We start from the raw sequence: 13,943 nt of genomic DNA, 5'->3' as shown, positions 1-13,943 counted from the left end.
GGGTATGATTATGACGGTTGTAACTGTTCCTCTTCCTGTGCGTCATGCCCTTTAGTGCTGTTGACATTGTCCATGGTTTACAGGTTTCCTAACCTTTATTTCTCCAGCTCCTCCAAAGTTTTTATGCCTTTAATCTTCTGTATTAAGTCACTTTAGTCTACAAATACCTACGATGTCTTCTCTACTCCTGAATCATGACTAGAAAACTTTGCTGATTCCTCTATTTTCCCCAGGTGACAAAGTTCTAGATAATTTTGAGTGACCTAGAAATGAAAGCTATGTATAAAGTCCTTTCTGTGTATGCAAATGTCTACTTTTAATGGTCTTAAAAAGGGAGAAAATGAAATAAAAAAATAATCAAATAATGGATGATCCTGATCAAATAAAGATGTTTTCTGGATTTTGTTCAGTTGAAACCTTACTTTCTGAGAAGATACATGATAAAAAGGGATACATATGATCACAACCTTGTGAATCTATCTTGGCTTTAATATCTACTTCAGAAACTCAGTTTTCTTGATAGATATTTATTGAGTATTTGGTGACAGGAACTGTAAGTGCCTGTGGTTCCAGAAGGGTTAAGATAGTCTCTATCCCCTGTTTTCATGATGCTTAAAATCTAGCAACAAAGATTGGAAGAAAAGAGAATTTGCCCTGATACATGGGCATAATCAGGAGCTATGCAGCTTCTCAGGTCATAAAACTATTTTGAGTTCATTATAAGAATTATGAGAAGATATATAAAAATCTTAATTAAAAATGGTTTGATAAAAGCTGAGTTTTACCTGTTATGATGGCACTTACCAATAATCACAATAATACAGGAGGATGATTTTAAGTTCAAGGCAAGCCTCAGTGATTTATCAAGACCCTGTCCAAAAATAAATGAATAAAAGCAGCTGGAAATGCAGGTCATTACTGAGGTTGCTGGTTCAATTCCTGGTATTACAAAAAGAAAAGGGGGGGGGGAGGGACAGAGAGACAGAAAATAGAGTTTTGAAAAATTACTTGTTTAGTAGATCAAAGTTGATTGTATGAAAAGATGACAAGGTATAAAGGCATCAATTAGCAAGAAAATATATCATCTAAATTTGCAATAACAAGGGTCTGAGAAACAATGGTAGCCTGGAAGACAGGGACGAAGAAAAGTGAAATGTTTCAAGAAACATTTAGGAATTAGAACAAAACACAGCAGTTAATTGGATATGTGAGATGAAGGCACAGACGAGTCAAGGGTGACCACAAAGTTCAAAGCTTTGGGAACTGGTGTGTAGCAGTCATGACTGGGACAGGGTGAAGTTGAGATGGGTGCCCTAAAATGTCAGGTCCTTTTGACATAGGTTGGGTTTTATCTGCTGGTGAGGCCCATGCACACATTTCATTACTCAGTAGAGACACAGGTTGGAAATGCAAAAGAAACATCTTGTCTGAAAACAAAGATTCAAGCATTCTCAGAACATAGATTACAATTTCAGTCACAGGAGTGGATCCATTGACCCAAGTTCAAGTACAGATAGCAGGACAGCTAGACTCCATACAAGTTCTTTAATTCCATACAAGTTCTTTAATTTCCCAAATTCCTTTTATTTCAACATTAAAATCACTACATAAAAGATATTTTATTAATGAATTGACATAGTTAATTGAATCAGACATATGTTAATCAGTTCATTAACTGAATTCTAACAGTTTACTCATCAAAGCATATAAATTTCTTTCAGTGTAAGAACTCTCCAAGGGAAATAAAATCCTTAACTACAATCTTCTATTAACATCTTAAGCAATGTAACAGCTATGAAAAAGACAAAAAGCTTCTCCTTAGATAGTTTTGCTAAGTCCAACAGAAAAAATGAGTTATTCAATTATATGATATAATACAGATATATATTATTTTTGTTAATTTCTTAATCTTTGATCTAGTCTTACTTCTACTGATTTAATTCTTTTTCAGTATTCCAAAAGTATAGTTCATTTCAGGACCAATCTTTTATTTCTAGCATAGAAGGCATTTAATAAGATTTGTAGTATAAATTTTAAGTATATCCATAAAATGAAACTCTCCAGCTCATAAAATTAGTGTTACAACTGAATACTCATGTTGAATTTGTCTGAAACGTAAGGAATATGCTCACAAATTCCATCATATTTACAAAAATATAACTACAATGAAACTTCTTTAACAGCATCCAGAGAAGTGCGACTATTTTTAAAATCTGTCTTCTTTTTTATGAACATAGAGTGTTTTAATTATCTTTGGTTAGGTACTTTAAAATAAAAATTATATTAATAAAATCATTAAGTAAAAACTTAGGATCTATGTTCCATTATTTATTGGTACATTTTATTATGTATATATTCATATATCCAATAAATATATAGTTATTTTGAGGAAAAAAAGAAAGAAATTGGTGGAAACAAAACATTTGCAAGGTGTAATGAATCAAGTGCTTTTAGTTTTTCTTACCAGATGAGTCAATTTTATCGAAGTTATATATTTTTTAATCATGAATGGGTCCATGGAAAATGAATTCCAAAGAAAATAATACTTCAGTGTTCTGTAAACATGTATGTGCCTCTGCAAAAGTTGCTTACAGATAGTCATATGTTGCAAAATGTTGTAAAAATTATATTCTAATCTGATTTAATTTTAGTGCAAATTTGTTCCAACACAGGAATCATCACAGAGATCATACAGGTTCCGAAAGTTATAACAATTAGCAATAATTAAAAGAATTAAGCTATTTACTGATTATGTAATAGTATCTATACAAAAGCAGGAAAAACTTGATATGAGAAATTCAATAATGGTTCATATTTTTTATAATTCTGAGAATATCAGCCTTCGATTCTGAGTTGAAAAATAATTCACAAAAAGTGCATTTGCTTGTATGAGCAATTGCTCACTGAGTACTAAGAATTTTCCTTAACATATTAATTGTCTAGCAAATTTCAGTTTATGCCCTTGAAACCATCTTGAAGTCATTCAGTTAGCAACATTTTCCTATAGCATTCTCTTCTGGATTTCACATATGAGAAGGACAATAAAACCAAACACCATAAAGGAGCATCTATGGCTCCCTAGAGAAATTCGTGTTCAGAAACTTTTCATCAGATGAGGAGGAAGCAGGGAGGACACAGAACAGAACCCCTAGTGCTTGTCCTGATGTGACTTGAAAGTTCACTTATTTTACTCCCACCTTTTAGCAATGCTGATAATGTCAATTTCTTGTTCACTTTGCCTTCTATCTGGGAGATGAGTCAAAAGCATTTCTCCCTGTTTTGACTCTATTCAATCTACCCTCTGAGCAGCGGTAATGAAACCATTTTGTTGTTCCTACCTTTGAATACGAGTGAATTCACCAAGGCTCTCCCTATCAGTTTTTCAGGAATTATGCGGCTAATACTTCCATTAAGATGCTTTTGTGTCCTTAAAATGGGAGACTAGGACATACCTGTGAGCCTTCCTTAATCAGGTTGATAGCTCTGGTCAGAATTCATCCCTAAGTCTTCACACCTGTTTCCTTAGACATTGGTAGCCTCAGATAAAGAGTCACTGGGGCCATTGTGCTTTTTGACTTCCAGGTTCTTTTTAGATTTGAGTGTCACAGACACCTCCGAGTGAATGGCATCCAACCTCTGCTCACAGCGGAAGGCTGAGAGGAAAGCCTTCCTGTAGTTGCTGTTCATCCAGCCATAGAGAAGAGGGTTGGCAAAGGTGGAGCACATGGCGATGATGTGGAAGACCGTGAAGATGAGTTTGTACTCCTTCAGGTCCAGCACATGGTGGTCGATGTCAACAGCAAGTTGGAAGGCGTGGAGGGGCAGCCAGCTGACAGCAAACACCACCACCACACACACGAGCATCTTGGTGGTTTTCTGCCTTCGCTGGTGGTAGTGGTCATTTGCAGCTCCAGGGCTGACATGGTTCTTGAGTTTACTCCAAATACGAGTATAGGAAAAAGATATGATGCCCAGAGGCAAAACATACAGAATCAACAAAGTGGAAAGACTATAGATAGTGCCATACATGCTCTTCTCTTCACCAGGCCATTTCTCAGTACAGGCCACAATCTCAAAGTCTGGAATAATTTCAATCAGTGAGTACTCCCGGAAGATGGCCAGAGGACTTGCCAGGAGGGCACTGATGCCCCAAGCCAAGCCAATAATCAGGAAGCTGATTTGCTTGGAGATCTTGCTCTCTAGGTGGTAAACGATGCACTGATGTCTGTCAAGGGCAATTACAGTCAAGGTGATGGTGGACACTTGAACTGCCAGGCCCTGGGCATATGGCACCAGGTGGCACAGAACAGGACCCATTTTCCACTCCCCCATTAAGGTATAGGTAAGAGTGAATGGTAGGCACAAGGTGTTCACCAAAAGATCCGCCACGGCCAGGTTGGCAATAAAAAAATTGGTTACTGTACGCATGCTCTTGAATTTGATCACCACGTGGATCACCAAAGAGTTGCCAACTACCCCAAGCAAGATGATGGAGCAGTAGGCCAGTATGAGGACAACACGTACCTCAACCAGCTTGGTGCTGTCTATGAGCTCTGGCTCAGGGTCAGGGGCCAGCTCACCTCTCGGAGTGGTGTGCCCTGCCCCATACTGCTCCACCTTGGTTTCTTCCACTGTCTGATTCTCATCAGACTCGGCACCCACTGGTCCCATTCTTAGCACTGTTGCGCTTGGCCTGCAACTAGATCTACAATTAAGGGAGAAAAAGAAAAACAGAAAAAATATGAAACATGGAAATTGCAAAGGTATTGTAAAATATATCCCAAAGGGACTGTTTCAATTTGTCTGAGGCTCAATATAACCTGTCCTTCTTATTTCTAAAATCGCATCTAGTATAGCATCTTGATAAAGCAGGTCCTTTATTAAGTCTATGCAAAAAAGAAAATGGATCAATTAAATCAGGTCCTAAAAAATCTATCCAAGGATGGGAATATAATATTTTTCTATAGTGAGAAAAAAGTTCCAGTATGGATGCTACCTAATGGATCCCATTCATTTTCAGTGGGATGAACATTATGAACTTGACTGATGTTATAGCTGCTACAAATTCACCCAATTAATTTTAAAGAAAAGAAAGTAAAGTTTCTTTCACTACTTTCACTGTTTGAAATTTTTCAATATACAGCAAAAAATTGTATAAGGAAGGGACAGATATGAAAACCCAACCCTGATTCCCTGAATTGTGGGAACAGAAAATAAGGCACAATGATGGGATTTGGCTTCATAACCATTTTTTCTAGTGTACTGGTTGACAAATAATTTTCCCATGTAACACAGTAGAATCCTGCACAGATACTACCTGAGAAGTATGCTCAAGTCTGAGCTCCATCCCCCTAAAACCCCTAAATAAAACGTTTTAGCACTTTTCCTTCCCTTTTGCCACCTCCCAGTCCCTGTTTATTTCCCTTCTGTGTGACCTACTCCAGTCTATGGTCTTCGCATTAATGAAATCACCTAAAGTTAAAAATGTCTTCACCTGTGTGCCTCAGCTGCATCTCCCACCGTTTCCTACTCTGTTCTATTCCACACTACAAGAGGATTGAGTCTCACAGAGACATTTGCAGGGTCCCCATTCATCAGGAGTCTGGGATTCTGGCTCTGGAAAGTTAATAGGAGGAACTGGCAGGTAATTAGCAGCAGGAGGAAGGAGGAAGCCTCTGCCTCCTTTCCTCTGCCTCTCTGTTCTGAGCTGCACCTCTGCACCAGCTCCTTGGCTCTGACATCTATAATACAAACCCTCTGTGATCCTGCTTGCAGTGGATGGTCCTGGTTCCTGGCCTCTGCCACACTGCCTCTCTGCATGTCTCTCCAGCCAGGGGGTGGTGATGATCCCCTGCTGTTGCTAATCCCTGAGTAGCCCCAACATCCCCTATCTGGCTTCCATCACCTGTGTAACCACTTATCTGCATTCGATTCTTTCTCTTTCACATTTTGAAAGAGATTTGGTTTTGTATGGTCTGCTGATAGCATGCCTACTTTAATTTTCTCTCCCACTAAAGGGTCTGCACCCACACATAATGATAACACTGGCCTATGCGGGGAAATCCAATCCTCAGTATGACATTCACATCTTGATGCCCTCCTTGCCTACTCCTCTGGCCTCATCTCCACATCCCAATGTATACTCTGTCACAATGAACTGCTCCCAATTCCAGCATCACTTGGGCTCTCTTGGACCTCCCTCTGCTGTCTGTGTCATAACAGGAAGCCTCTCAGTTATCCCAACACTTCTAAGGCTGCACAGGCCACCCTGTGATCATTCTCTTTTGTTCACCCCACCACAGCAAGCTTTTCACAGGCAGAAGAAGCTAGGTCTTTTTCATTCGTTATTTAATCCTGAGCACCATCCAAGACACTCAAGACACTCAATAATCTGGCAAAACAAATATGAAACTAAAGGAAAGCACAATTTTACTAATAATCAACATCAGCTATTTAATTAAAAAGTGTAATTTTGATCCTTTCCTATAGATAATTAACTATATAGGACTTCTTGCCACGACATGTCATTCTTATGCCTGTTTTGTTCTATTTAATCAGATAACTGCTTCTATGTGAAAATTATCCAAAGAACCTCTAGGTCAATTCTTGATTGTAATCATTTAAATTGTCAGTATACACCACAAAGAAACTTCTCTAATATGTGTGTGTGTCTCTCTCTCCATTTCTCTTGGGTTCTCTCTCTCTCTTTGTCTCCTCTTTCCTCTCTCCTCTCTCTCCTGTTTATTTTAGGCCATCCCCCTTCATAGTACCCTTACTACCCAGAGGAGTACTAAGGAGTTTCCATGAACTTGTGTATTTGCTATATTGACTTATTCTAGTTCCCTCTGCATAAATTTCAAACAGAATGTTCCAAGTAGACCAGGTTTTCTTTCCCCTTTGCTTCCCTTCTCTAGTAAATAGAAAGAATGGAAACAAGATATTCAGATCATGGAGCATGCATTTGATAGGTTCTACCATTTCCTTTAGAGTAAGAACTGACTCTACAGAACAAAATTAGTCAATCCAGACAACTCATTAACAGAATTAACGAGACTCAAGAATTCAGTTTGGAGATTTTAGCAGACTAAATTGAGAGTAAGCATGAAATCGAAGGACATTAGGAAGGGAGGGTGTATTTGATTCATTGACTTAGTTTGCTCTTTCTTTTCAGTCTTATTTTATTTATTTCAAAGCCCTCTTATTTACATCTTCTCTGCAGGAATGGTTATTGATCTATAAGCTATTAGCATATGGACATGATTAGATGCTTGCAAGCACACTACTGGCTTTCAGCCAGTTCAAAACATTACCCAGAGCAGAAAATCTGTCACTTCTCAGTAGCACTTCTGGAAAAGTAGAAGAGGAAAAGAAAGTACACAAAGGAAGTTGCCCATAGAAACTCAAAATGTACAAAAATTACAAGAAAAGCAGACAAAGAAGAAATATTTTCTTGAAATAAGGCAAAATAAGGCATTCACAGTATTCAAGAAATTTAAGGAGAACTTGTGAATGGCAGTTTTCTTGAACAAGTGAATGTTTAGTTATTTTGTTATTAAAACATTTCTTTGTAAAATAGGAAATGAGGTTTGAGGTTTGGGTTTCTTTCTTTCTTTCTTTTTTCCTTTGTGTCTCCCCCTGAGATTCAAAGCAACTTAATAATGAGTCTGAGAGCCTTCTTTTTTTTAAAAAAAAATTTTTAGTTGTTGATAGACCTTTATGTATTTATTTATTTATATGTGGTGCTGAGAATCGAACTCAATGCCTCACACATGCTAGGCAAGTGCTCTACCACTGAGCCACAACCCCAGCCCTGTAAGCCTTCTTTTTAATTACATACTTCATATCTATGGGATTTTTCAACAGTTCTTTCTGAAACATTATCGTCCCAGGTTGGCCTTAGTGAAGCCTATCATTTTACCAAGCACAGCATCTTACAGTAATCTTTTCTTAGGGAAAAATCTCAGAAATCATGCCCCACACCTTAGGTTGCCTTTACTTGTTAATCCTGGGATGTGGAGAGAAGAAACTTTCCAGAATGATACATGCAAGACACGATTGTGTGCCTAAGTACAACATTAAGTATATTAACCAATGAATCTGGGATTGTGTCTCTTTCACGTGTTTGAGCTCCTGACCTTTTCTTGAAGTCAGCGTTTTCTATTTCATGTCCCTAGGTTTTTAAATGATATGTTCCTATTGAGAAACATCTTTAAAGCTTTTCATCTCACCTCCTTTCCCTTCACCATATGTTCCTACTGGTGAGTGAGCCCTGGTTTTTTTTTTTAAAAAAGAAAAAAAAATGAGTGAATGCTTAAATAAACGTATTCTTGATCAGCTTTGGAGAATCCAATATGATCTTGCACTTTAGGCAGGCGTTTGATTTTTAAAGAGAAGGTAAACAGGAACAACCTGCCTATCTCTAAGAAGGCACAAGGAAAGTCAAGAATCTTCAGGAAAGGAAAATTCTAACACAAGGAGAAAAGGAGAACGGCATAAACTCCCCCATCCCCACTACCCACCTAAATGTGGCTGGGAAGTGGGGGATTACGCTTGGAAACACCACCCCAGTGCCTATTTCATAGGACCCTGGGCTTCTTTGCCAATGTTCAAGTTCCCAGAAGGGGAATCAGAGGTAGGACTTACTGACCTGGCCCTCGCGTTTCTGCTGAGACTGTAAAACAAGAAGTGTGCAGCCAGTCAGTCCGATGATTATCCGGAGAGGACCCTGGGAGGCCCCCAAAGCTGACCCAGTTGTGTTTGCTTCGACGGTCCTGGGCAGTGGACTGCGCGGGCGAGCAGCGGGAGTAGCTGGAGCTCCCTGAAGCCTGGCTGCTGTCTCCGCCGTGGGCGCTTGGGCACCGCACTGCGCTGCACAGTCTCGGGTGGGCGTAGAGGATGGGGCGGCGGGGGGAGGGGGTGGAGGTAGGATTGGGGGCGGGAGAGGCGAACCGCTCCCTTGAAGAAAAAGAAACAGGTTCGGAGGCTGAGGAGAGATCGCCCTGCAGCGGAGGGAGCTGGATAGGAAGTTTCCGTGGCCAGGGAACTGGGGGCGAGGTTCGCTTTTTCTTGGATGCGTCCTGGTCTAGGGAGACCGCGCAACGCAGCTGCCAACCTTACTCAGCGAGGCGCCCCATCGCAGGTCCTACTATTACCTGCAGCTGCCACTCTTACTCCCCTGAACACCCCCAAGTTTGATCATCTGGGCGTTTGCACCACGCCTACCTTCTTTCACTTCCAGTAACCCCTCCTTTTACTCTCCGCCCCCAATTCCGCTAGAGATGGCTCCAAGAGGACGTAAACTGGTCTGGAGCCCGGACTCACCAAATTCGCAGGGAAAAAGCAAAGGCAAAGGCGTGGCGGAGACACTCAGCTGCAGCCCAGGGAGCTGTGGTCCCCTTCGCGGAGGGCGAGCAGAGACCCCGGGCAGGAGGGAGGTGAGCGGGAGAGACAATCTTCGCACCTTTGCGGAGCTGAGAAAATCCCAGGACTCCCTAATAGGGGTTGCTTCCTATTTTCGTGTGTAGGAGCAAAAGTTGAGAGCTGTGCGGGTGCACAACCGGGGAAAAGCGCAGTTCGATTGCACCGAGGACAAATCCTCCGCACACTCGCCCATGGCTTGAAAGCAGGGCGCTGGCGTTCCTATAACTGGGTGGTCACTGCGCTCCAGCCAAGTTCAGATCCTTGCTGCCCAGGATCCGCAATTCCCTTAACAGGTGTCTGCGGACAGTTTCAAAGTTGAGTAGCGCAGATTCAGATTGAAAGCTTGGAAGGTGCGCTCTGCAAAAGCTGGAACAGGAAAAGAAAGAAAAGCAGTTGATCTCAAATAAAAATCAGTATCTTTCTCTAGTTAGCTGATTTCCGGATCCTTTCCTCTTGACTCCTTTCAGACCCAAGCCACTGGAGCCACGATGAGATGTGAGCCTATGTCTGGTTTCCAAGTGCTCAGCTAAAGCTGACAGGACTGAGTTTGTGCGTAGGAGCGAAAACAGTATAGACAGGACAGGAAATCAACAAAGCTGCAAGATCTGTTTTCTTGAGATTCTTCCCTCAGACTCCGAAGTTTACAGCCAGCCTCTTTCCCTTGTTCAGTTTTAGAGGGGGCAGCAGAGCCTACCAAGTTTGGAAACCAAAAGCTTGCAACTGCAGAACACTCTTTCCTCAACCATCCTTTGCTGGGGTTTTGCATAAATCACTTAGTACTCTGCCTCAGGATTTGGGGTTCTATTTGTTTGTTTGTTTGTTTTTCTCTTCTGAAATGAGGATGACCATATCAGTTTGCTTGGAGTTTTTCTGAAATATTTAAAAAATGCTTTGATTTCTATCAGAGATAATATTCTCCAAAATACTAACTAAAGCCTCCCCTCAGAAGGATAGGGTTTTCAATCCTCTGAGGGTTTTCCAACACCCTAATCATATTGCATTTGTAAGAAATCTTTACACAGTGCAATCTGAAATAAATCTTCAACTAATGTTATGCCCATAGTAGTAAGGAGTTGTTTATAAAACAAAGCAGCTTGGGCTTTTTCAACTACCAAGAAACAAAAATAAAGAGAACTGGAAATATCCAAGATGTTCTACATGGTACCACTTAAAGTATTTTAATAGATTTAATATTTTTTACCTTATGGAAATATTCCTTGTTTACATAAGTGTATTATGCAAGAAGTTCCATGCTTCTTGATATTTGCATGGGGGAAGAATAAACTATGACCAATAAGTCATAACTTTTGAAGAGCAGCAGTGGGTTGAAACAACAACAACCACAAAAGCAAATATCCAGAAAGCAGATGAGTATTGTCTTGTAGAGTAATTGCTTTAGAGGATTCAATTAATTTCTCTAACACCGATTGCACAAAATATGTGAAGTGTCACTTAAAGGAAGCACTTTGGAGCTTCTCTTTGAGATCTCTGAGTTGTCATGCCACTATTACTTTGTGGTCATTATTAAGTAAAAAAAAAAAATGGGTTACTTGAAAATAAGCACTGTGATGCTCCAACAATCAGTCTGGTAACTGAGATGGCTACCAAGTGATTAAGAATTGGTGTACATCACAGGTTCACTGGACAAAGGGTTGGGTCCCCTGCCAGATAGGCTAAGCATGACAATTCAAGAGTTCATGTTGCTCAGAATGACATGCAATATAAAATACATGAATTAGCTGAGCATGGGGCACACATCTGCAATTCCAGATACTCAGGAGGCTGAAGCAGGAGAATTACAAGTTTGAGGCCAGTCTGGGCAAAAACAGCAAACCCTATCTAAAAACAAAACAGAAAAAAATAAATAAAACATAAATAGTTTTATTTCCTGGATTTTCCATTTAATGGATGGGTTACTAAAATTTGCAGAAAATAAAGATCTCAGATGAGTAGGAGACCACTGTAGATAGAGGGATGAAAGAAATAAAAACAAAATCTGTAGTCTAGCCAATGGGCCTCCAATATTTTAGCCTCTGGTATTAGTTTTTAAAGTTTGGTTAATCTCCTAAAATACCTAAAACATGGGCTTTACTACTATTTCCTTTGCCATTGACCACTCTTTATAGTACAGAAATATAAAATGAATACAGCCAAAAATTAGTTGCCAAATGTGTCAGCTTTTCATATGAAGTGAGAAGATTTATTCTGACTCACAATTTTGGAGGTTCCAATCCATGATCTATTGGCCTTTTTGCTTTTGGGCCTGTGATGGAAGTGTCTCTAGTTCCTTTTCAAGGACATGCCCCCAATGACCAGAAGATCTCCCTCTAGGCCCCACCTCTTCAAATTTCTTCCATTTCCCAGTAGTGCGAAGCTGGAAACTAAGGCTCTACCACATGAAACTTTGAGAGCACATTTGAGATACAAACTATAGCATCAAGTAAGTAATTTTCTTCCTATTTCTGGTTGAACTGTTGTTCCCAATGAGACTTCAGTAAAGAATATTTTGAATAACTGAATAATTCCAAGATTTTAAATAGCTAGAGTGAGTAAATTTCAGGGAAGCACTTCATTAAAAAAGAAAAAGTTCAACAACTTTGGTAGAGAGGATCAATTATGATGCATAATTATTAGATACTATAGTAGATCATGATATGGTTTTCCTTCAGTCTAAATTCATTTTGAGAGCAAAGAAACTTCCCCCAGATATAAGTAGTTTCAACCATTACAAAAAGCTAAAGGAGACCAAAAATCAAGAGCAAACTAGAAACATACCATTATCTTAAAATATACTGTCCAATATAGCTTTCTCAGTGAGGAAAATGCTCCCTATCTGTGCTTTCCAACACTGTAGCCACCAGACACATATGGCTTTGGGGTACTTAATATGACCAGTGCAAGTAAGGACTGAATCTGAAATTTTATTTAATCTTAATTAATTTCTATATAAAACTGAATAGCCATTAAACAACAGTAAATTCTGGACAATGTAGATCTAAAATTGTATTACCCAGAATAACCATCATCAGCTTATTGGTATGAAATCTCAATATTTTTAACTACCCTACATTTTCCACTTAATATTTCACAGTCACCTTTTCATTTCCTTTAGTAAATATTTGATTCCTTTAATGGTTGCTAAGCCTAAACTGGATACATATATTCTCACTAGTTATCTTTATTATAGACAAAACTGCAATAAATGTTCTCATGTATATTTCCAGTATACTTGCCCAGTTATGTCTTTTTTTATATAAATTCCAACAGGGAGTGAGAGAGGACTTTTAAATTTTTCCTTTCACCAAATTCACATCTCAGAGATTGTGTTGAGTGAAGAGAAGGCCAAGCAGCTTCTTATAAGATAAGTACTGTGGAGTTTGGGCTATCAGAGTCAACATGAAGTTCAGTATATGATTTCAGTGGCCCAGGCAAGGTTGATTGAAGTGGTGATTTGGGGGTGGGGGGCGCTCCAGGGAAATTAAAATAAGAGAAGAAAAAAAAAGAGAGTGAGTTTATTTGGATTCCTGTGGATTCCTGGGGGAAAGTCCTTTTGGTTTCACTGTGCAAGAAAAATAAGGTTTTAGATTTTTTTTTCTTTTTACTTTAAGGTCAAGTTTCCAGAGAGATTATTAAATAGCCTTCAAGCCATGCCAACCTGACTTAAATCTCAAATAGAACAAAGCAGTATAGTTCAAGTGGAATGTGGAAGCTGATTCCAGAGGCAGAAAGCACTGAACCCATAAGTCAGGACACTAGCTGAAAGGAAGAAATTTGAGGAAGGGTGGAAGGACGTAGGACCAGAGGAAGAGGGCACCAGGCTCAAATGGAGCAGTTCTTTGGGACTCGAGTAATAAAAAAGCTCAAAGAAGCTAATAATAATGTGTACTCCTTTAGTTCTTAGGCTAAACAAGCATACAAAAGAAGGTCTAATAACAAGTCTCTGGTTAGGAAATATTGATAATCAAACTAGCTAAACACTAAGTTATGGTGTTTAATATGTATAAAATTGATTCTGTATTGCTATATTTAAATGTTTAATACATGTAGTGATTATTTATTGGTCCTTAGAGAAATTAATTTTAAAGTTTCAAAAATATGCCCTTGTAGCAAAAATTATAAAACCTAGCTCTCCTAATGACCATTCAGTAAAAGTATAAATTCTCAAAATGTCCTAGACATATTCCTGACTGGATCTGTGGCCCACTTTTCTATCCACCCAGGAAGAGGAGCAGTAGATTTAACACCTGAGCAGGTATGATTGGACTTGCATCAAATAGACATAATGAGACCAGCTTATATGAATGGAATATTTTTAAATAATCTTTTTATTTAAAAAATTCAATTTTCTAAACTCTAACTAATCTTATCAAGTTGATTCTGAAGTTTACTACCTTTTCTGACCTAACCTTGTTTCTTTTGGTAGTGAGTGGATGAGTAAAGTGTGAATGGGCAAGAAATAGTCACCAAATTGTGAATTTCACAAGGCCAATAGGCTAGATTTTCTTAAAATCTGTTTATGCAGA

At 39.1% G+C, this 13,943-nt stretch overlaps 1 protein-coding gene across 1 annotated transcript; it reads right to left on the bottom strand.

Annotated features, from left to right (window-relative positions):
• Positions 1 to 1,604: 1,604 nt before the first annotated feature.
• Positions 1,605 to 10,061, bottom strand: Npy2r (neuropeptide Y receptor Y2). The gene is made up of 2 exons (XM_048813547.1): positions 8,648 to 10,061; positions 1,605 to 4,705 (listed from the first exon to the last, which is right to left on the bottom strand). Exon 2 carries the CDS (start codon positions 4,669 to 4,671, stop codon positions 3,523 to 3,525), a length of 1,149 nt encoding a protein of 382 aa, XP_048669504.1. The 5' UTR covers positions 4,672 to 4,705; positions 8,648 to 10,061; the 3' UTR covers positions 1,605 to 3,522.
• Between the last annotated feature and the right edge of the window lie 3,882 nt (positions 10,062 to 13,943).

The sequence above is a fragment of the Marmota marmota genome, unplaced genomic scaffold (genome assembly GCF_001458135.2).
Source record: "Marmota marmota marmota unplaced genomic scaffold, marMar, whole genome shotgun sequence".
Taxonomy (NCBI): Eukaryota; Metazoa; Chordata; class Mammalia; order Rodentia; family Sciuridae; genus Marmota; species Marmota marmota.
Note: the sequence above shows the minus strand (reverse complement) of the source record. Positions and strands in the feature narration are given on the sequence as shown.

Bases quoted from the DNA above. Each gene is read 5' to 3' on its own strand.
- Npy2r (XM_048813547.1), bottom strand. From the start codon at position 4,671: ATGGGACCAGTGGGTGCCGAGTCTGATGAGAATCAGACAGTGGAAGAA.